Consider the following 23,053-nt stretch of genomic DNA (forward strand, 5'->3'; position numbering starts at 1 on the left):
TTCAGAATGTACATCACAGAACTTTAAAGATATTTGTTAATAATTTACGATGAAATTAGAGGTGTATCTTGAGGGCCCACAGGCCTTTTCTTGTGAAAGTGTTGTCATGGCTCTGTTGAGCTCTTTTGAATGTGTTTCTTTTGGGGTTATGTGAGTGGGATTACCTTATGCATTCTAGTAGAGGAGTCCCAGTTGGCGCAGTATTTTCTCTGCTGCTGCACTATGCAAGAACTGGTTTGCTTCTAGGTTTTGTCTTTTTATCCATGTTTACTAAGATTTGTTTACATGGTACATGATCTATAACTGTATGGCAAAAATATGTCTGGACTGAAATTTAGCAATGACTTCAAATGCTTTGCATTTACTTGTTTGGCATCTTAAAATTACATTTACACCTGAGTCATTTGATGAGTCTAGACAAAGATTATGCCCTAGCATAGTTAGAAGTATGAGAGTTCTTTTCTATCAAAGTTCAGGGCAGATTTTTCCATAGTTACCTCACTAAGAAAGCATTGAGCACTGCTGGTGAGGTGGCTGTCAGGTCGCTGGCCTTGGTTGGTGACTCCTGATATGAAAGCCATGCAGGTTAGCATAGGATGGCTCATCCATGGTCTTGGTGCTGACACTTACTGGTACGTGGTTTTCAACCTGCTCTTTGATTGCTTCTCTTGATGCTGCTGTGGTAGAGAGATACCAGTGCTCCCTGAGGAATAATTCACCCTCAGGCTTTTTTATGGTTATCAGGCAGATCGGTGAAGTCTCTCTGTTAAAATTTTGACATGAAAATGAATACTGAATCCTATGACAAAAATTGTTCTGAATAGCATTTGCTAGAAATTATTTGACCATTTGCCTATTTTTTCCCTAAATGTAATAACCCATAATTGAGCACTAGGGGATGCTGCACTTCTATCAAAGTTAGTGAACTATGAAGGAAAAAAAATGCCAAATCTGGGAAATTACTATTATTACTCATTTCCACACAAAGAATTAGGAAAACAGCTTTTGGTCATTTGATTTCATAGGGATATTTTATTGTATTTATTATTTATCTGGCTAAGTAGAAATAGATAACTTTTTAATTCTTTAGTAAAATACTAAATTTAATTTTCAAGTATTTATCCTATAGAAACAGACAAATCAAGATCATGGTCTGATTTAAATAGATTACATGCAAAAGTATGTGAAGAAAAGGTCAGATATGCTACAGTTTTTGAGTGCTGGTTCTAATCTTCAAAACTGTCCTAAGACAGCAAATATGGAACAGCTTGAGGTCTGAAATTTGTTACAGAACAAGCCTGGTTGTTCCATGATAGAACTTGTTTTACCTTTAAATAATTTACATTGTTTCCAAGGGCTTTAAAAAAGCTATACAAACCAGAAAGATTTAAATGTTGGACAAACATGTAAACTTTCATCATACTTATACATGATTTTGTTCTTCATGTTAGAATGCATGTAAATTAATTTTTTAATTTAAAAAAAAAAACAAGCAAACTAAGAACAAACAGGAATGACAACCTTGCCTTTCAAGTAAATTGCTATTTAGAAAAAGCCTGCTGCACCATTTGCTTCACAAATATTTGCAAATAGAAGCAGTGTTAAAGAGAATTTTTGAATTATTATACATGAGTTATATATGACCAGGTTTTTATATTTTAAATTATAAAGCCTTTTTTTTTTCCAAATTTTCTGCTGATAGCCCTGTCTTATATAGCAGTGCTGCTCAGCCCTTAAAAAAAGGGCACAGTTTTGGTTTATCATACAGTCCTTCACTTCTTCTGGTTGTCAGATAAAAAAAGTCAATAACATATTTTGGGTGAAAGCTGAAATGCCAGTAGTATTCTGTGCTCTCCGTCCAGCAAGATCTAAGTTTTTCTAAACTAATGCAAACACATGTAAATAAACACAAGTGTTTGCTACAAAAATATATGGGTTTTGTGTTATAGGGTTTTGTTTATGGTTGCAATATAGATGTTCACAAAGAAAAGACCAAGTAGTAAAAGGTTTGGTTTGCTCACAGGAATGCAAAGAGTTAATCTTATCAGAAACACTGTACATAAGTGAGAAGCCTTAAGAAGTCAAAACACAAAGTCCTGAGAAGTGGCCAGTATTTGTGTGATACTCTTTTTATAGCAGTGACTTTGGGGAAAAGCAGGATGTACAGACAACTTGAATTTATCTAACTGCTCCTAGTTGTTGAAAGGTGCAATCTCTCCCCCCTCCACTACTTGTTTAAGTAGTTTAACCCCAGCATTGCATCTGTTTTTCTACTGACTGAGCTAGCTGACCTGACTGGCTGCAGAGCTGCACAAATAAATCCAGTGCAATGGAACGAGGGGGAGTGTCTGGAAATGGGATTGGTAACAATGGTGCCCTTTTCAGTGGCAATACAGCTTTATATATAATTTAAATGTCTTGCTTAATTAAATTTTAAGGCCTTGTTTAGGAACTGGACATGAACTATATGTGCAGAAATATCTGGTTTGCAGTATAGACAGCATATTCTTCATCTTTGTGAGTTAGTATTAATCTCTATGTCAGTTTTACAAGGATGGGATTACAATAGCAGTAAAGGAGTCGATAATTTGTATCCACTTTAGATTATATTGGTGGGGTGAGTTGCAAGCACCTCTTTTGCCAAGCTTTACTTAGATAATGAAAATTACTTTGATTCATATTAAAAAATTAGACTTGTTAGCTTTTACTTTTGTGCTACGAGTATTTTTCTGTCAGCATATAAAGCTCAAGAAAAATGCGCTGTAAATCAGAATCATAGCAATTTTGGATTTTTTTTGTTTTTGTTCTGAATCATCCTTTTCCACTGTGTTAAAATACTTGCACAGTCAGAGTGTCCAAGATTGGATATCTTCCCAAAACATTCTCACATTCCTTGAAAGAACAAGCAGTTATTTGAATGCTCACAGGAGATTAAAATGTGCACCTTGCAGGAGTGAAAGCTGAGTGATTTTAGAGAAATAAACTGAGAGACTGAGAGAAAGACAGCAAAGCAAAAGTCATGGCAGCACTTTTATCCCCTGCCTGTGAATGGATGTTGCATTAAGTTGTTTAAGAAATATCTGTGGAATTCTTTTTCTTCTTCTGTAAAATACCTTGGTATTTCCTGAATTGCTAATGATGCTCTGAAAGGCAGAGAAACATCACAGCTTGTTTCTGGTATGCATTGTAATGCCTGGAATGTTATCTTGCAACATATCTTTAACAGCTAGGATGAATGCAGGACTATTAGACAAGAAGTCAGAATGATGCTTTATAAACTGTGAATTAGCATTTATTCTTGAGCATTTGTTCTTGGTCCTGTAGTAAATTCAACAAAGAAATTTCCCCCACGTGTTTCCTCTGTTGCTCCTTATGTGGTTGAAATGCTGAATACAACTTCACCTTGAAATCCCCTAAGCTCTGACATCCATCCTCTGTAGTGTCATATGAGGATATTGTGGCTTTTTAAAAAAAAAAGTGTTGAAGTTAATTGAACAAAAAAGCTGGGCAACTTGACTTTTTTTGTTTACCTACTTGACACACACTTGGATTTTATTATTTTATTGGCAAGTAGAATAAATACAGCATGACTTCTGTGCTTTCAGAATTATATTTTTTGATGCAAGTATAGATTTCTTTACAGTAAGCCTCTCTTTTGGAAACAACTTTACAGTGTCATTAGTTCAGGAGTGTTCTCATTTCTGGCACCTGACAAGAAGAGCTTAGTAAATATTGTCTGTAAACTCAACAGTGCAATAAAAATAGTAATCTGCAAAGGTGCTAGAGTGAATTCAACAGTTTATGTAGATGTTGGTTAATGTGAGTGAAATATGTGCTAATTGTGGGCGTATCTTTCACCTGGCTTCAGAAGCCACAGCTGAAAATTGTTGCTGCTTCTAAGAGACAAGATTATATGTCCAAGGTTTGCTTTCTTTCTGTCCTTTCATGAAGCTGAAGAGAGAAGGACAAGTCTACATCATCACTTGGGCATGAAGAAAACAGATAATATTTCAGGTCTACTTAAAATATGGATGCTTGATCGTGAAGTTAAAAAGAAAAAAAATTTAGTGGTAGTAATTGAGTAAATTATCTCAAGCTCTTCAGTCCTGCCCTCTCAGTCACTGGTATGACACCAGTGTTGTGAACTCTTCTGGACATGTGACTGAGCTGAGTGCTGTGGCTGGAAGGAATGGTGAGGTTCTTAACCTAACACATATGATTTAAAACAAAAACAAAAAAAACTCAAAAACAAACAAAAAAAAACCCCCCCCCAAAATTATTGAAACTATGGGTTAAGCCTTTGTGAAAGTGATTTTATTGCACATTGGTGGTGGAAAAATAAATTAAGTCTTTAGCTAAATGAGAGAAACCATAAAAATTAAATTAATACAGCAAATGAAACAGGAGACAGGTAGGAGTAAGGTGTGAATATGCAGAGCCCTAAAGCTGAAGCCAAACTGCACATTTGTAGAGGGGCAGCAAACAGATTAAAAGTGAAATGAGTTAGTCTAAATTTGCAGTGGGTTGTGATAAGATATAAGCCTAGGAAAGTGGAAAAATTACTGTAGTATTACAGTATGTTTGTAGTTCCATTACTTTACATATTAGCTGTGAGCTTTAGCTGCTGGAGTCTTTTGTGAGATAACTAGCTCCTATTAAAAAACAAAGAAACAAAACCCCCAAAAAACCGAACCAAACAAAAAAACCACCAACCAAAACCCAAAACAAAATAATAAAGTCATTAATTTCATTACTGTTAGCCATGTGAGAAAGTAAGGAGAGAAAATGAAACCATAATAATAGGACTAGAGTTTAGAAATAACTAGATCTGGTCCTAAAAAATTAATTGCAAACAGTAGGAGCTTTCTGTTTTCTTGAGAAAGGACTTAGAGGTCAGAGTAAGTGCTATGTGAAGGATTGTCTCTCTCCTGGGCAGTAGAATCCCTTGGTAAAACACAGACTTCTTTAAAGATTTTGCACCCACTTCTCTAGCAGGGTATCTATATAAGCATAGCCACAGTCTCTGCATGTGCAGTGAGTTGGATTCATTACTGTTATCACAGAACAGGCATGATAAATACACTTGCTACACAGCTGCAGTGCAACTGCATGGTGGATATGGGTTTGGTCTAACATAAAATATATATGCTTATGTCTCACAGCTGCTTGCCAGGTAACCGAAAAATATTTAGATGCATATGAAGTAAATCATATCTGTTAGGCTTTTAATATAGTGCATATAATTTAGATATAAAATAATTAAAATCCTGTTTTATACCAGGTAGCCAACAGCCCAGGTCCCAGCTATTAACCTTGAAAGTACTGGTTCAAACGGAGGATGAAAGGAATAAAATATATGGGTTTATGCCTCAAGATGCTGTATGTAGGCCTTAGCATCTTTTAAAAAGCTACTACTGCTAAAGGAAAGGGCTCATGGGTGCTTTTTTTGTTTTTCCTCCACGTGTTTTTGGCAGATTGAACATAAATGGAGATTTCCTTTAGGAGGAAATGTATGTGAGAGAGTTTCAAAGCATACTAAAAAGTCCTTTCAAGAGAAACTTTCATAATGCTCCAGACATTCCTTGTATATTGCAACCAAATCAGCTTTTTTAATCTGGAGACAAAAAGTGACCATTGTGATCCAGAAAGAGTAACGTAAACCAAAAATATTCATTTCTTGGAAGGACAAAATAATGCATGCATCTGGCCACAAGCTTTTAGGCTTCTGGGCAAATCAGCTCCCTACTTGGCATAAACCTATTTTTCAGTGGCTTCAGATAATTTACAAAATTACCAACCTACCTAGGCAGGTCATGAATTTTAGCTTCCAGCCTTCTTTCAAAAATTCCAAGACTGCCTTTATAGACATATACTGTTGGATTTTGTATCTGGATGGCAGCTTTACCTTCTGGTCTTTAAGCAGTTACTGATACTTCCAGAGATTCAGGATAAAAAGGAAAAGAAAGAAAACTACTCTTAAAAGGAAAGAGTGAATTACAGTATTTCATGTTCTTATTCTAGAAATTAAAGTTGTCAATACTTGGAAATGCTGGACTAAGCTACAACCCCTAATACAACTTCTTTCATATGTTTGGGCTTCTTTTGTTGGCTTGTTTTGTTTTATCATCATCCTTCGGAAAGGCAGCCTTTACACTTTCCTTTTGTGTATCTGTTAAAAGTGTTATTTTTAAATCTCCATCTTTTGTCTGTCACCCTCTGTTCCCTCTCTCAGTGATGATTCACTCCCTATTGGGGTACCTATCAAGTTCCTTTTGGCATACAGATAAATCTCTGTTTTACTGATACTTAATTTTGAGGCTTTTAGTATATAGTAAGTAGTGTAGACACAACACTGTGGTGCTTGATGTGCCTGCTTTCTGCAGATTCTGCACAGTGTGCACAGTTCTTTGTAAAGAGTGTTAAATACAGCAGGTTGCACTTCTGACACTGTTTTCTTTTAATTTCATTTGGACTTAATTTGTGCTTCCCGTGTTTCTTTTGGTTTATCTCTTTAGCCTTTTTATTTCCCTGCCACACAGCGCTTAAAATCTCCAAAGCACTGAAAAGAACCAATACTAATCTCTGACCTCTCTTCGGCTTTAACAAAGCTTAAATTTGGCTTCCTCTCTCTTCTTTGTTTCCTTTAACTTTTTTTTCCCACCCCCACCCGAAGTATTTATGACTCCTGTTTAAAAGAATTGGCCAAACTGCAGTAGGGCTTGCAACCACTGTGACAAAATCTTCTGAATTTTCCAGATGAATCCGTGTCCTTGTATTAGGCTTATGCCTCCTGTTGCAAAATATGTGTAACAATGAAATATATGCTTAAAGTTTTCCCTTTCTGATTCCTGACAGAAGTCTTTTGTCTATTTTAGCAGAGTAGCCTACTGGCTGAATGCAAATGTTATATTCTGTCTGTGATATACTTCCTGCATATCTCTATACTTCTGACTGAAGATTTGTAATTTTTTTCTTTTGCATTTGGGCCGCCATTTCCTTTAATCAAGGGGACATTAGGCCTTTTCTAAGGCTGCTTCTGCTTCTATTTCTCTGCTGCATGCTGGTTCTCCCTGGCTGGTCCAAGTTTGTCAGTTTGGCAGTGTTCCCAGTCACCATCAGCATTCCTGCATTCCCAAAGCTGAATGTTGGTTGGCACAAAGCACTGACAAATACAGTGTATTTAGTTTGCTCCCTTGCTGTACTTCATAAGGATTAGAATTTTAAAATTTTCTTTTCAATAGAATAATATGAGAGTAGAGAAGTCAAACAATGAATATAAATGTTAGTGGCTGTCAATCCTTATGTTTACTGCAAGGAGAATCAAAATTTGGATGTTTGTATGTTGGAGGATGACACCTCTGAATGGCATAGGCCAATTGAAAAGCAATTTATCTTGAATGGCTTGGACTGTGAAAACTGATGCAAGTATGCACTGCATTTCCAGTGTGTCCTTGCTGCTGTACTGGGCTGTATTCCCTTTATAGCTTTACTCTGTCCAGTTTCTGCTACATTCCTGAAACAACAAACTGCCAGTGTAATCCATGAGTCTTCCTGCTCCCTGCCAAAGCAAAAAAGGAAAAATGCTTCCAGCAGTGGCTCCAGAATTACTTATGAGATGAGGCTTTATACTCTAGGGTCTTAATCCGCTGTTGCAGCCTAAAATGCAAGAACACAAGAAATGTAAGCACAGTGCTAGGATGGGTTTGGCACTTTTCCTGTGACAGTGGTATTTCAAGAAATAATCTGAATGCAGTATGGGGTAATACTGAGCAGGAGTATTAATTTTACTGAGTTGCATGGCTATGAGTCATGACGGCTCTCAAGCAGAGGTTTGCGTGGTAAGGCAGTTATATCATGCAAGGTGCTGGTTGGAGCTAGGGGAGGGCATTAGTTTGATTTGTGGCGATTGTTTCTGGGATCATTAGTACTTGAGTAAAGGTAGAGTGAAATGCATATTCTGTTTGCACCTGGCCTTGATTTGTGGGAGAGGGTTTTCTGTTTTTCCGTTTTAGATCTTGCATGCTGTATTGGAAGAATGTTTATTTTTCTTTGGCTACTTTAGCTCATTAATTATTATTGTTTTAGTATTAAATCTTTCCCTCTACTACTCCATAGGTTTTGTTTGTTGTGGTATTTGTTGCTGTTTTGTTTTTTTTTTTAATTTTAATAAATAATCCTTTGATAACATGGGGAATGCTTCAGAATCACCTTTTCATCTACATTTTTCATTGTAATTTGTTAATGTCTAGAGAATTATAATGCTGAGCTGCCTAATACAGATGCAGAATTTTCAACACAAATGTAAGGGATTGTTGGGGCCTTTGTAAATATTTGATCTTTAAAATCTTCATCTATAGTTAAGACTTTCTTCCTTCCTGGTGTAGCGATAAATCCTCCCACTTTCCCTGCATTAGAGAAGAGAACTGAATCACATTTTTGAAGCAAATGCTTGGGAATTGGCCCAAGATCAAACTGGCTGCTTATGTGCTGTTTTCTCATTTTGTATAATTTGCACAATTTTAGTAAAAGAGAAAAGATAAAGCAAAAACATCTGAAAAGCTACATTACTGTGTTTGTTTTTTGGTTTGCTGTTTTGTGTTGGATTTGGGGGGATTTTTTTTTTTCTTTTTTTTTTTTTTTTTTTTTTTTTTTGTGAAAGCAGACAGCTTGCCACGTAGAGAAATCTATGTCTTTTTAGGGCCTGCATTGTATCTTAAAAAGTCCCAAGTCCGATAGGGTTAATAGACAGGAAACTGCAGCTGCGGCCGACTAATACGGAAGTCAGATTTTTGTGTAACAGACTGAGCAGGCCGAAAGGTGGGGGCCGAGGGGGGGCTGAAGGGGGGGAGGAGGGGGGAATTGGAAAGTACAGTCTCCGGGGTGATACTGATATTTTTGGTTAAGCTCTGCAGCATTTGTATAAACAGGGAGGGCATGCACTGAGTGACAGCAACCCTCTATGATAATGCATTCTCAATTGTATAATAGTTTTTGTGCAAACGAGACACTAAGTTTTTCCTATTTAAGGCTTGGCTTCTCATAGGATCTAAAGAAATCACACTGTCAGTATATGGCTGCTGTGGTAGGTATATTTAAATTATGAATTAGGAGAATTATCTCAGAATTTTCAGTTACTAATTTCAGTCCCCCCCTGCATGTTCACTTTCAGAATGTTTTGCTCTCTCTCTCCATAGCCTTGCTTTCTTCATGCAACAAATCACCGAGTACCAGTGAAATGAATTTAGAATTTAGCTGTTTGTGTATAAAGAACTGCTTTTTTGACCTGGGCTAACTCTTCCTCCTTCAGGTTTAAAATACCCAAATGCGTTTAGTATTGGCATGTTGAGACACGTTTTCTCTGTCAGGCAGCTTGCGATCACTTCCCTCTGCTTGAAAATCTGTGTATTTTACATGGGGAGTGCACATTTCGCGTTTGTTTTCAAGTTTCTTTTGCTGAAACGGGCCTAGCTTAGCCTGTCTTCTCTGTGCACAGGATGGCTCCTGCTCGCCAGAGCTGCACAAAGATAATCGCTCAGGAAGTGTTTCAGCCAATCCCCTGAAGCTTTACATTCAGATTTACCGAAGTAACCAATCCGGGATTAGCTTTTATTAGGAAGACAGATCATCAAGCTGAAGTGCCAAGCCCTTTCTGCCTGAGTACTGAGAGCCTGTCCTCCATGTTTTATAAGTATTGACATAACACTGTGTTAACAATGCATCCACAGAGGTAAGCCTTACTTTTTACATTTTTTTTTCTCTAAGACCTATGAGTTGTGGGTTAAGAGTGTGGTTCTCTGTGATTTGTTGTGCAAAACTCACACCACAGCACTTTATTAAGTTGGAACTGTTTAAATTTGCTTTCTTGGGTCACATGGTTAGTAGCCATTAGCCACAGCTTTATTTTGCAGACTGGCAAAACCTTGGCATACCTAATTCTTCACAGGAGGATGGTGTTTTTAGAGTTTATCAAGATCCTGGTATTCCAAAGAAGCTTTCTCTCTCTGAGCAGTTTGCCAGCACTATTGTCTGTTGTGTCACATGCCTGCTGAAGAGAAAATGGAAGCTAGGGAGCAGATGCATTTAACTGCCCTACAGGGAGTCAAGCAGGGATAATGGCAGACAGAAGAACAGGCAAGTTTACCTTTCTAAACAGTGAATGGACCAGCTAAGATAAGTTATCTCTGAGAAAATATGGGATTTTTAAAAACCTAGACATCAGCAAAAAGTGCTAATGGCAGATTGTAGATATTGGGCCTAGGTGGTGGTGTGCTGTTGCATCATGTTTTTTATGCAGCTTATCTTAACTTAAAATTATTATTGAACCTTTTTTCATTTTTCAGGGGTAATTAATACAATGTGTTTCTCTTTCTGAGGGACAGTGTATGGTTAATATTTTGTTCTTCTAAAAGGGAGTTTTTATGCTGCAGATTTTGGAAATGGATTGCTGCTCAGTAAAATGCAGCAGTACATCTGTTTACAAATCTGATTCTTTGTGGGAAATGTTTTTAAACTGTTAGTTTTCTTGTTTTAAGTAGTTCAAATAAAATAATGTACCTTTTATCTGTGCCTTTTTGTTTCACACTCTATCATCCACAGTTCTGTGTTGTGCAGTCCAGAGGATATAAAATCATGTGTGGTTCATGACAGTAGTACATGTTGTTCGTTCTGGGGCTTTTCCGTTTTTCTTTTCTTTTTTTTCCCTTTCTTTTTTTCTTTTAAGTTAGTGGGTTTTATGTTTTGTTTTTTTTTTTAAACTTTTTGGTTTAATGCTATGCAATTATTTCAAGAAATTCCTTTTTGATCAATTCCCAAATCTGCCAGCCTGTTGTATCTTCTTAAATGGAAAAATGAGATGGGTGCTTGAACTGTTGGTAAGTAAGCAGCATGCTACTCTCTGAACATTTTTAATAGTTTTCCAAACATTTTATTTTTACTGGGCTGGTTAGCCTAGTAGATGAAGTAATGCTGGTGGTTAGTCATTTAAAAAATCGGACTTGCTTAGCGTCCATTTTAAAGGGATTTGTACATGTAACTGTTCCAATTTGAATGCACTATCTTTTTGATAATTTGCCTTAAAGTTTGAAGCTTTTACTTCCTGTTTACCTCATGCCGAGGGAAAGTATTATATGTGCTGTTTGTTTATAGCTCATTAATTGCCATATTTGCAGGGTAAAACGCATTTTCGTTCTTCCTTAGGCTTTTGAGGTGTGATGAAAGTGCTAGTACTCAGCAGTGAAGAGACCTTATGAAGTAAAGCAAATAATGCTTAATGAGCATATGTTTCTGATACTATATGAAGTCTCATCTCAGGCAAACTTGCTTCATTTATAAATAATTTAGAACATTTTGTGCCCTTTTTAAAGATTTTAATTGTGGCTCTTGCATGCTTGTTTTAACAAGATGTTTTACAATGATCACCAGTATTGTTACAAAAGCAGGGGAAGGATGCTCTTTTGTGCTTTTAATGTAATTTTTGCACTTGTTTTAACAATCCACACTCATTCATGATTGTAGGATCTAACTTGGAGCTAAATCAGCTTTGCAAATGACTGCACAGAGGCACAGTTACATGCTAACTTTTATAGAAGGTTGCCATGTATTCGATAACATTCTGTAACATAGCAATTTACCTCTGGTTACTTGTTTGCCAGTACGAGTATCTTACTTTGAATATCTCTCTTTGCTTAAACAACTCCCCCCCCTCTTTCCTTCCCCCCCCCCCTCTCCCCCTACTTCCCCTCCCCTCCGGATTAGATTATAAGAATGTCTAGTTAAATTTGCAACCTGAAACACTTCTGGGTTGTACCACCGAGTTGCATGCGATAACGTTCTTGAATGCAATATTTAGTGCATTTTTCAGCTTACATGTAAGCGCTAACACAGCAAAGAAGTTATTCTGGTTTTTGTTCTTCAGTTGCTAAAAACAGAAATTTCATTTAGACATAATTTTCCTAGCTGTAGTTTATAGACATCAGCAGTTTACTTTCATTCCTAAATAGTGCACAACATAATATTTGTTTAATATGAGGAAGCAGGAGTGATCTGCAATCAGAAAGCTTGTATTAAAATGGCTCCCACAGGTTTTGTTAAGCTAGATCTGTTTCAAATCTGCACCTCCAGACAGTCTGCTGACAGTGAAGCATATTTGTATAAGCTGCCCTTGTGCATGTAATGAAACATAGCATCGTGAGTCTGTTAAAGTTCACTATTTTTAATCACTCAAATATAATTCTTTTATAGTTCACAAAAAATAAATGTCTGCATTGCAGCAAGATGTCTGAGGTAAGGTAGAGACAGCAGTGTTGTTTTACAGATCAGCCCAATCGCGCTGCTCCATGGAGTACTCGAGCCAATAGAAGCAGAGGGTAGGTTAAAGATTGACAATTGCTGTGGCAAGACTGAGAAAGGCCTTCTGGAAATTTCTACCATCTTTGTTCCATCTAAGCAAAGCAAATTCAGCCAAGCTGAAGAATTTCATGTATTTTTGGTGCTTGTTTTCAACGTATGGTGCTATCACTTTCTTTCATAGGTTGCATAATAAGAAGCAATCTGCTGGTTTTAATACTGTTCAGGACAGATGGGATATGGGGTTTTGTTTAAGTGATGGACACAGAGAAAAAGCACGTATTATTTCTACCCAAGATTTTACAGGGCTGGATCTTGTTAATATCACAATTAGACAGGACACGGATGAAGCAGTATAGCTGAGGTTTATTCACCTTGTAACAAATGGCTTTTATTCTAATGTAACTACTAGTTAATCATATAATTGGACATTTAAGTTTTCTGGATACTAAAGAGTAATTGGAATTGCCCAGGATGAATATGATTGGCCATTATTATTTAGTGCTAACAACCAGTTACTTTTGTAATTAGCTGGACAAAGAATGCAGTAGAGGAAAAACAAAGGAATGATCTGGATTATCAATTATGATATAAACAGCTTTTTAAAAGCTCCATGCCTCTTTCATTCTTTAAAAGCAAACTGTTGGAAGCTAAAGTGCTAGGTATTACTTTAAACAAATGACACAACTTAACATACTGAGAATGAAAAAAATGCAGAGTACAATCCACTCCAGTTGTGACATTTTGCCCCCCCCTCCCCAGGCAGGAGTATTGAAATAGAGGGGAAAAACTACATTGCTACTAAGAAAGCAAGTAATAAGTGGAACCTCATGCTCAAAAATCATAAATAGGCAGATTACATTACAATTTTAGCCGTTTTATATCAGTGTCCACAAACTTTGATTAGGTCATCTTTCTGAGCTGTTTTCCATTTTGTGATATCATGTTTCCTTTTTTTTTTTTTTTTTCTTTTTTCCCCTCACTCTGTTTTTTTTTTTTTTTTTTGCTTCTTGTCAAGTGTATTGGTCATGTGGATCTAGTATCTGAAAAATGATACAGATCATGGTCAGTTTTCCATAGTAATGGTGCCATTCTATAGCATAATTGGTTAAAGGGTGCTAAATCTCAGCAAAAGATCTCTTCCTTGTTCTTTGTCTGGATTTCAGGATATTAATTTGAATCTTCTAAATATCTTGGAGGTTGAATGTAACCTTTGCCCATGTAGAATATATATAGTAGATAGCAATTTTCAAATTTTCTTATTTGTGGACCCCAATTATTTTTCCCACTGGCACAAGAATCCTGTTATAGAGATTTTAAGCCTGTTAGACTAGGTTTGACATACTTGGGTATTGTCTGCAAACCCCTTAGTAGTGGTACACTGGCTTTGAGGGTTCTGTAAACCAGTCACTGAAAACTGTTCTAGTACACTGTCAAGCTTGGCCCTTTAAATTGTATTTAGAAAGTACTTTAAATATATTTATTAATAAAAATGTATTGTACTCAAGGATTAAAGCCTAGTTTTAAAATAGCTGCATAGGAACTGAGTTTTATTTATTTGATAGAAGCTGTCTGTCATTCTTATGCTGTTAACCCTTTATTGCCAATTGCCATAGCATCTGTTTTTCAGACTGAGATTAAAAGCACACTATAGCAGGATGTTAACATCCCTAATTTAGCCAGTATAAACCTTTACTTTCAAAGGTGATTGTTCTTAAATTATGTGTTTAGCATGCAAGATATATAGCTGTTGTACTTGCCTTGCTTGGGCCTCAGCTCTATAGTTTATAGTCTTAAAGAAGTCAGTATGACATCAAGAATCTCCCACCTGCCTCTGTTTTTCTCTTTTGTGGAGCTATTTTGAATGCACACTGAATAAGAACGTTTTGAAAAGAACCTAAATGGTCTTTAAATTAAATATTTATATTTACTTCGCTTGTTATCAGAGGTAGCTAGGTTAAGCATTGCTGTATGTAGATATCTGAGCAAGCTTTTTGCATGTTAATTGCTCAATACAAATGGAGCATTTTCCAGGGAATTCTGCAGAAGGAAATATAAAATATGAGGTGCTCAAACTGGAGAGTGAATCTAAAATTGAGTGATTTCCTTAGGAACCTGTGACTTCACAAAACTCCTATCTTGTGCTTTCTTAGTTAAACATTTGGATGTCAGGTGTCCTTTTGTTGTACTCTACCATTTCTGATATTTAGATGCTTGCTTGCTTCAAATATAGCACTGCTGTTTAAACAAGAGATACTGTTATTGAACAAACTGCTACCATTTTAGCTACAGTGCAGGAATGAGGCAGTGCAGTGCTGTCAGACGCCATTTTAAGAATCCTGCATAAATAGCATAGCTACCGATGAGTAAGAGACTGTTATAGGTGAGTGCTTATACAAAGCTGCTATTTATTCAGCAATGGCATGCAAATGTGTTTTTCAATTTTTTACTGAATGCAGTTTTTGGAAATCATTATTTAGAATTGCTACTCACAAATATGATATAAGAGAGGCAGGAATTTTAAGGGTGCAATTCAGTTTTAGTGCTTATAATCTTAAATCAGAGGGTTCTGTTTTTCTTTCTATTAGTTAAAAGGAAAAAAGAATTCCATAAATGTATAGTTCTTGATTTAAAATTAATGTCTATTCCCTAATGTAGATACAGGTTCTGTATGTGGGCATTAGCTGTTTTGAGTGGTTTTCCCTATCTGTCAGTTTTTCTTGGTTAAATGTCAAGGTGCACTAGTTCATCTGCAACTTTTAATTGCTCTTTGTAGTTAAGATGGGTTAGATGAGCTTTCAATACTTCTCTATATGAACATTTTTCAGGTAAGTAGTATTATTAGTAGAGGAATGATTTATCCTGGACAGAAAAATCAGCATTGTATTTACTGGTTTGAAATTTGAAAAACTGCATGTCATATATGAAAACCCACCTTCTCTTAGTTTAGTAGAGAACATATATTGAAATCAGGCAGCTCAGTTCTTTTTGGTTTTACCTTATTATCAATAAATCTTGTATGTTTGCAATCTTTTTTTTTTTCTTTCTTTCTGTCTTCAACTATTCCCAAAGGAATAACCCTTTCTCCCCTCATTCAGACATGTTTGTTTCATACAAATTAGTTAACCATTTTAGAAAACAGGTCTTTTTGTGTGTGTATGAATTTTGTGACTATGAGCAGAGATGTTTTAAATGATTAATTGGTGTTCTTGTCAATTGACAGTGAAACTGGCAATTTCAATTGAGTTCTTAAAATATGTTCCTCTGTGCTCAATCATTTCAATGAGGAAAGGAAAGTAGCTTTCAGAATACACAAGGTATTTATTGTATTCATCTAGTTACTTAATTGAGTATGTACCAGTGTGATTTCTGATCTGCAGCCTCAGAGCATCACATTGATAGTATGCATGCATGGTGGTAATGCATACTAGCTGAAATAACAGCCCTAAGACCTGCAAAAATGAATTCTTAAAATCAAACTCTCTAGAACAGTCTACTTGATCACACAGTTATAGTTTCCATAGAACTAGATATTTGTCTATAATTATTTTGCTGCTGGTTTTATTTTTAGTATGGATAATAGCAAGGTACCAGTCCTTAGGAAGCTGTTTTTCTTGAATTATTTAATTTGAAATCTTTTGCTAATTGAATTTTTGCATTTGAAAGTTTGTTCTTTATAAAACATTTCAGAATAATGCTTATATTTATGGAAGGTACAAAGGTGAAAATAGCTGTCAGCTTTAGAAAAGTTACTGTAAACTTGCTGTGAATTGCTAGCATGTATTCACAAACTTGTGTCTTAAAGATTACCACTGCAATCATCACTGCCACCAAACAATGTCATGTTGTGCAAGCTGCATAATACATTAAAGCAAATGAAACAATGGGAGATGCTTCTGAAGAGCTGTGAATTTTAAATATCTTATTGCTATGTCTAGTACTCTTATTTAACTGTCCTCCCTCAACATATTTTTTTCTTCAGAACAATCTCAGTAAATTTCTTGCATACTTAAATGTTTTTGCCCTTGAAAGACTGAGTGAAATTAATTATGGTAGAGAATATGGAGAGGCAATCTGTTTCTCTGAGACTCAGTTTTCGTGGACAGTTGCTGAATTTTGTTTTAGTTGTGGATGACGCACAGTGTGTATAGGATATGTGCATCTCCAGTGCTAAGAAAAAGGAAGCACCTTTGTGTCAAGTGGTAAATGCATTTTTGACTATTCATTTATGCTTCAAAATTTTGGGAAAATTGTCTTCAGACATCTTTTATGTGATGTATCAGACATGTGAAGTCTGAATACTTTGTTCATCTTGGAAATGCTTATGAAGAATGTTTTTCTTGTCTCTATAGATCTAGTGACAGAACACTGAAAAAGGTAGTGGAGGAAACTGGCTGAATTTCCTATATTTAACTCATTAGATGGAGAAAGGCAGATGGAGAGCTGAAGAAACCTCATATGCTGTAATTAATATGTAGGAGTCCTGGCCTGTAATGCCTTGCAGTGCCAGGCTTGGATCCACAGACACAGAGCACCTACTGTCAGCTCTTAACTTCCCCTACTACTTTGCTCAGACATATAGGAACAGTTCCTGCTGCTGTGTTGCTGTATTGATCTGTTACACCCATTTCTGCACTCTACCTCTCTTAATACTGTGTGTAGCAACCACTGTGTCTTGTATTCTGTTCTGAGATAGTGATTTGAACAAAATGGCACCTGATAGACATGGGTGAGTCAGGAATGTGACAATTGCTTTAATGCAACTTAAATGTGAGCCACTGCTAAAAGGATATTACTCTTGGCCTTTCTCCCCCACATGTGGTACACTCCCATTTCCTCTTTCCTGCACACCCAGCTGCTCAGAGAGGTCACAGAACTGATTCAGTTAAAATGACCAGGATTTCTGGAACATGAGGTTAAGGACTGGGGAAAACATTCCTTTTATTAGCAACTAGTGTGAGATGATCTTAAGACTTCAGCCTGAGTCTCGTAGACTTGTATGTCCTAGTCTGGGGCTGAAAGTGGATTTGTATTTTAAAACCAGGTGTATTATTACATATTTGCCTGGGTGCATTGTTAACCACACATTCACGATGTTTTTAAAAAGTGGGGTTTGTTATAGTTTGGTTATATTAAAATAGGATTTTATTAGGGGGGTAAGAAAAAAAACTGTAGCATGGGAAGAGAACAATGAAACCACCCTGTGAGGCCGTCCCTTCCCATTGCTTAGGAAAGTGAATGGACCAGAGGCAAGTGGTGCATGAAATGTTCTGGTGTCTGCAAAGACACTGCCAGCTCCTCTTCGCTGGAGGCTCTCTGGGAAGGGGTGTAACAAATGTGCAGTTTAATTGATCTGCCCATGCATAGTAAATTCGTGAGCATTGTAGTATGGTCAACTATGTTATGCATTTAATCTGCCCATACAAAATAAATCTGAGAAGCATTGTGCTACAGGCAACTGTGCTACACATTTGCCATAATTCTGGTCACATGGGTTCCTTTCCTTGCTACTGAAGTTACAACACAGTCTACAAGATGAGAGATTGGATGCTTTTAGAATAGTATTTCTCTCCAGTGTTTTATGATTTTAAAGAGCTTAATTTGTAAATTATTGCTGTATACAAATAACAAGTAAAAAATAATGATTTTTGAAGTTAATGAATCTTCACAGCTTTGGGTATTCCAAACACCAAGCTTGGTTGTTTTATATTTAATTTTTTTCTGACATAACGGTTCTGTTTAGAAGTGTGAAAGTAATTGCAATCAAACCCCCAGGTAGATAATAATTGATTAGAAGTATTTTTGACAAATACTATACTAAAAATTTCTGCTGCTAAGTTTTACTTTTTTTAGGAATGTGTTGCAACTTATACCACTACGAAACTCCTGCTAATATAAACTGTTTGTCAGGCTGAAGGGTTTCTCTGAAAATGTAACCAAGTCCTCAGTGTTGACTCCAAGCTCTGATCAGCTGTCTCAGGCAGATTTAACCACAGTGGCTAAAGTAAGGACAGGTCTCTAGCTGTCCTCTTGGCCTAGAGCTGGGGTGGCTGACTAGAATCTCAGTCCACTGCGTAGTGTCAGTAGCTTACAGTCTGTTGTAACAATGTTAACTGGTGTCAGCAACAACTTGCATTAACAGACTAGACAGTAAATTACAGAGGAAAAGATTTATATCCCACTTGGCTGATGTGTGGTGCTGATAAATTATAAATCTTTTGGGTTTTGCTATATAGTCTGGTTTCGAAATACTTGAAATTTTTAAGTAGTTTTTTTTAAAACTGCATTTTATCTCCTAATTTTGCAAGCTGTTCTGTGTTGCTAAATCTGTTATTTCAGCTAATCTTTTCACTGATGCTGGTGAGTGTTCAGATGTTAGCAGGCATCTGTCCACGCAGTTTCCAGAGGCCTTAAATTAGGACCTACATGGAACAGAATTCCTGTTTTCCTGTTACATACCATTTATACATACAGTGACATGATCTTCAGTACATGTTACAAGACTGTCATTAATATGAAAATGTTACCTTTGTAAGTGGTAACATGCACCATATGTGTGTGTGTACCTGGATTGTTTCTCTGCATAGCTAACGGTCAGCCTATACTCTGGTAAACAGCAGACCTCTCATTTAACCAGAAATTTTGATATAGTTGTATTTGACAATGCTATGGTGAATTCCTATGCATGAAATTAGACACAGGGGTAATACAGTTTATTACTATTCTAATTCACCTCTTTGAATCTTGCAGCTTGGCTGAAGAGGAAATAAAGGCAGAGCAGGAGGTGGTGGAGGGGATGGATATCTCCACTCGATCCAAAGGTAAGAAGGAATATTTCATCTGTATTCTGCAGCACTCATATTTGTAAACCATGATAATGAACCTTTGTAATCTGCTATGAAGCTGCTCTTGATTGATGACTCAAGAGTGACTATTTTATGCTAGAAAGAGTTTTAACCCAACCTATGAATGTGTAGTTTTTGCGTAGAAAGTTAAGGTGTCATAGGCATCATCTGCCAAGGTCTGGCCATATAATAAGTCTGCTAAAATTAATCTCTGCAATTCTACACTTCAGATTGAGACAACTTTCTCTTTCAGTTAAGTGCAGTGTTTCTGAAGCAGAGAAGTCTCAAATCAGAAATAAAAAACTGGTTTAAACTGGTGTGATAGTGATATAATGTTTCCTCTTATACCGTTAACTTGTTCAGAATTTTACTTTGTGTTTCAGAAGGGATATAGATGAGGAAGTAGACCCTATATAGGCAAACCCTTAAGGGAAGCATACAGCTCTTCCTGGTTTGTTTGGGTTTTTTGATGGCCTGAGAAGCCTGTGCAGATCAATCAGTGGTATAGTTTAACTTCACACTTGTCCTGTATAAGCTGATATTCTTCAAGATTGTAAGCTAACTTACTCTGCTACAGTTTGTGCAGCTCATGTGAGACCATGTCTAAAGAAAATTGTAGGAAAATAAATGAAATTGCTTTAAAAACAATTTGCCTGTTGCATGACACTTCATGAACGTTTTTTGGGTATATGCAGTTTAATTGCTCTAAATCAATTCCAGTTTAGTTTAAGCTAATTTATTGTTTAATCTGTAACAGTAATGCAAACATAGCTTTTGAATTGGTTTATGTAAGGTGGTGGTTCCAAAGCAGCCTTAGCTGGTCAAACTGCTTGGTGCAGCAGTTTTATCCACTTCCTCCCGTACCTAAGTTGGCAGGAAACTAACTGAACCATAGGATAGTTTTCATGAACAGTTTTCAACTAGCTTAGTATGCTCAAATGCCTTGGTAGATTGCCAGAATTGGTGTGAGAGGGTGGGAATATACCATTTGAGTGCAGGAGGTATAAAGCTTTGTTATTTAGCTTAATGGTGAGAATTCCGACTTTTACAGCTTTTGCATTGCTGCAGGTTTGTGTTGAAGTCCTAGGAATTTTGCTCTTAGGGACTGCTCTCAGTGGTATAACATGATATAATGAATACAAATGCAAATTGACTAGTGAAATGGAATTTCCAGAATATATTCTATATTTCCTAACTGTTTCATAATAATACATAATTTATTAACTTTCTTTGCAGTGATACTAAGTATTTAATCATATAGAGATGCGATTCTCTAATGTGAAACGTAATTTGAGAATCCTCAAGTGATTAGCAGTGCAGCCTGAGGCTTTTATCTCTAGTGCTGGGCCCCTGTTACTTGGTAATTAATCAACAGGGAGTCTTCAGGACTACCTTGAGGCAGCAAGTACACCTACAGCCAGGCTCTAGATTATAAACAGGTTGAATCTCATTTATTCCACGTTTTGGGGAAATGTTTTTCTTTGTCTTCCAAATTTCTTCAATAAGGAAAAAATGAGTGTCATCTTGTGTAAAATTATAATGTAGTAGGAGTTCACCAGGATTTACACAACCATGGCCAACTTCTGTTATTTATTACATTAAGCAATTGGATTGGGTTAATTGCATCAGTTAAGTCTTCTGGAATGTAAACAGGGCTTTAGTGGCTGATTGCAACTGCATCGTATTTCAAAATTCTGGCATAAGATTAAAATGCCTTTGAGTTGAGTGTAAGTTCTAACAAATTTATCCCTTATTTTGTTGTGTTTTGAAGATGGTTAAGCTTGATGTAATATTATAGGTAATGGACTGACTCAAAAAAACCAAAACTATTAGCGACCATTCAGGATAATAAATATAACTGGGGTGCTTCACAGTCCTGGAATAAGTATAAATTATTAATTGAAGCCTGTTCTATCTAAGTGGACCGTATGCTGCTGCCAGTGGAGTTAGTGCTGGTCCTTTTTTTCCCCTCAGAATTGTTCATTGATTTCCATCAGCACATTTTAAAGTACAAGCACTCAGACCTTTAGAGGAGGAAATAAGAGGGAAGCAGTGGCCTAGGTGGAAGTCATTTTTTTGGTAGTGTTCTTGTTCCTTCCAAAGGCAAAGGTGCAAATCTCTGTGGGGTAATAACAGCCTAAACTACCCTGGATGTTTCAGCAATCAAATAAATTCTTCATTAGACTGCTTCAGTGAAATTCTTGTTCTTTTGTTCCCTATGTATCATCTAACTAAATTCCTTAATCTGCTTCACCAAATGTTGGCAGAACTATTTGTGTAATAATAACAAGGATAACTTGGGATTGGGAATTAATGTTAACTGAAGTAGCCTTGGGTTGGCTCTAAGTAACACTTCTGACCAGTGTCTAACTTCTATAGAACAATTGCCTAAGTTTCTAATTGGAAACATTATTCAGAATTTTGCATATTTGACCCACTTGCATCGAGGTACCACAAACCAACTTACAGATTTCATTTAGCTTAAGCAAACTTTTAAATTAAAAAAGACCTATATGCAAAGGAAGGCTGAAGGAAGTATAGGACATCACTGGCTTTGGTACATTTTATGCTATCTTCTTACAGTAAGGCATGTTGATGTTACATGTTTTCAGGAAGAATTACATTTGGGTATCATGGGAAAAGCAACTTCATTGAGATAAATGAGACTTTTCAGCTAGTTGTCAAGGATCATTGCTACTGAATGCCAACAGTGCAGCCCTTTGCAGTATATGAAACAGAAGATACAATTGTTGTCTATGCTTCATATGCTGCAGCAAGATAAGATCCCTCATACAGCATAATAGCAGATTTTGTTTTTATAGTTCTTTTTCTAAGCTAAACTGTATTAAATCACTATAATAGTTTATGTGCTTAAAAACTGCATTGCCAGCATATAACATTGGACTTCTCAAATAGTCATGAAGTGTGAAATTAAGTTGCTTTAGGGTTTAAATATGCTTTAGTCTGTCCCCTGGGAGCAGTAGTTAATAATCCTTTAGTCACATGATGACATACTGGAACAAAGATTTTAAACTTTAGGTGAAGCTCAGAGCTTGCTCTTCTCCAATGGATGGTTTTGCAAGAGCACTCATAGGTACTTAAGTAAACTTTGGCAACATAACAGAGCAACTAACAATAACCTACTGATGTAAAAATAGGTAACTTTTAATGAGAGTTTAAAAAGTTTTTTCAGAAGTCTATTTTTTCTCTTGCTCTGGAAGCATGTGATTTTTAAATAATAGAAGAAAACCAAATGACACATGTAAAAATCAAGAAGAGGAATAAGGTTGCTTGGCAAACTAGTCCATTATTCCACTAAGGTTATAAATTAATTTATTATTTTATTTTAACATCCTTCATTTAGTACAGAGAACATGTAATTTCTTATTAAACTTAGTGCCGTGTAACTGCAAAAGATCCAAGTCTTTTCAGTTAGAAAAAGTGGGTGTGCAAATTGATGCCTATCTGAAAAGTTTGTTTGGCTTCTCAGTGTGTGGCAGTTTTGTACAAGCTGCAAGGATACGACAAGCAGGCCTGGTGTGATACTCTCCAAAGAGAGATGATTCTTGCTTCTTAAACACCTTTTTAAAAATATTTGCTTGATATAAAAGATCACAAATTTTTGCTGTTCCTTTTTTGAGCAGAAATATGATTCCACCTCCTAAGTAACAGTTCTAGTCAACAAGCTATTGCATAGTTTAAATTTGATATTTTTTTATTCTTTTCTCTTGGATTTGTTTCACTTTGTTCAAGTAATAAATATGAAGTTAAACTGCATAGGTGAAGTGATCCAGGTTAAAAATTAACTTTGCTCCTGACAGGTTATTTTTAACAGGGATACATATCTTGATCTGGTTCACAGC

The 23,053-nt window shown here is 36.3% G+C and overlaps 1 protein-coding gene across 12 annotated transcripts in view; it reads left to right on the forward strand.

Annotated features, from left to right (window-relative positions):
* The first annotated feature begins 8,799 nt into the window (after positions 1-8,799).
* Positions 8,800-23,053, forward strand: part of ZMYND8 (zinc finger MYND-type containing 8) — a 48,959-nt gene continuing 34,705 nt past the window's right edge. For 3 of the 12 annotated variants that reach the window (XM_071760175.1, XM_071760181.1, XM_071760189.1), the window contains exons 1-3: positions 8,800-8,817; positions 9,494-9,727; positions 19,096-19,166. In XM_071760175.1, the coding sequence (XP_071616276.1) occupies positions 9,714-9,727; positions 19,096-19,166 (85 nt within the window). In that variant the 5' untranslated portion in view covers positions 8,800-8,817; positions 9,494-9,713. Of the gene's footprint in view, positions 8,818-9,493; positions 9,728-9,837; positions 10,132-10,772; positions 10,872-15,462; positions 15,663-19,095; positions 19,167-23,053 lie in introns of those variants that run through there. The other 9 variants (XM_071760177.1, XM_071760186.1, XM_071760182.1 and 6 more) reach the window with 7 other exon arrangements.

The sequence above is a fragment of the Heliangelus exortis genome, chromosome 16, assembly GCF_036169615.1.
Source record: "Heliangelus exortis chromosome 16, bHelExo1.hap1, whole genome shotgun sequence".
In the NCBI taxonomy this organism is placed as follows: domain Eukaryota; kingdom Metazoa; phylum Chordata; class Aves; order Apodiformes; family Trochilidae; genus Heliangelus; species Heliangelus exortis.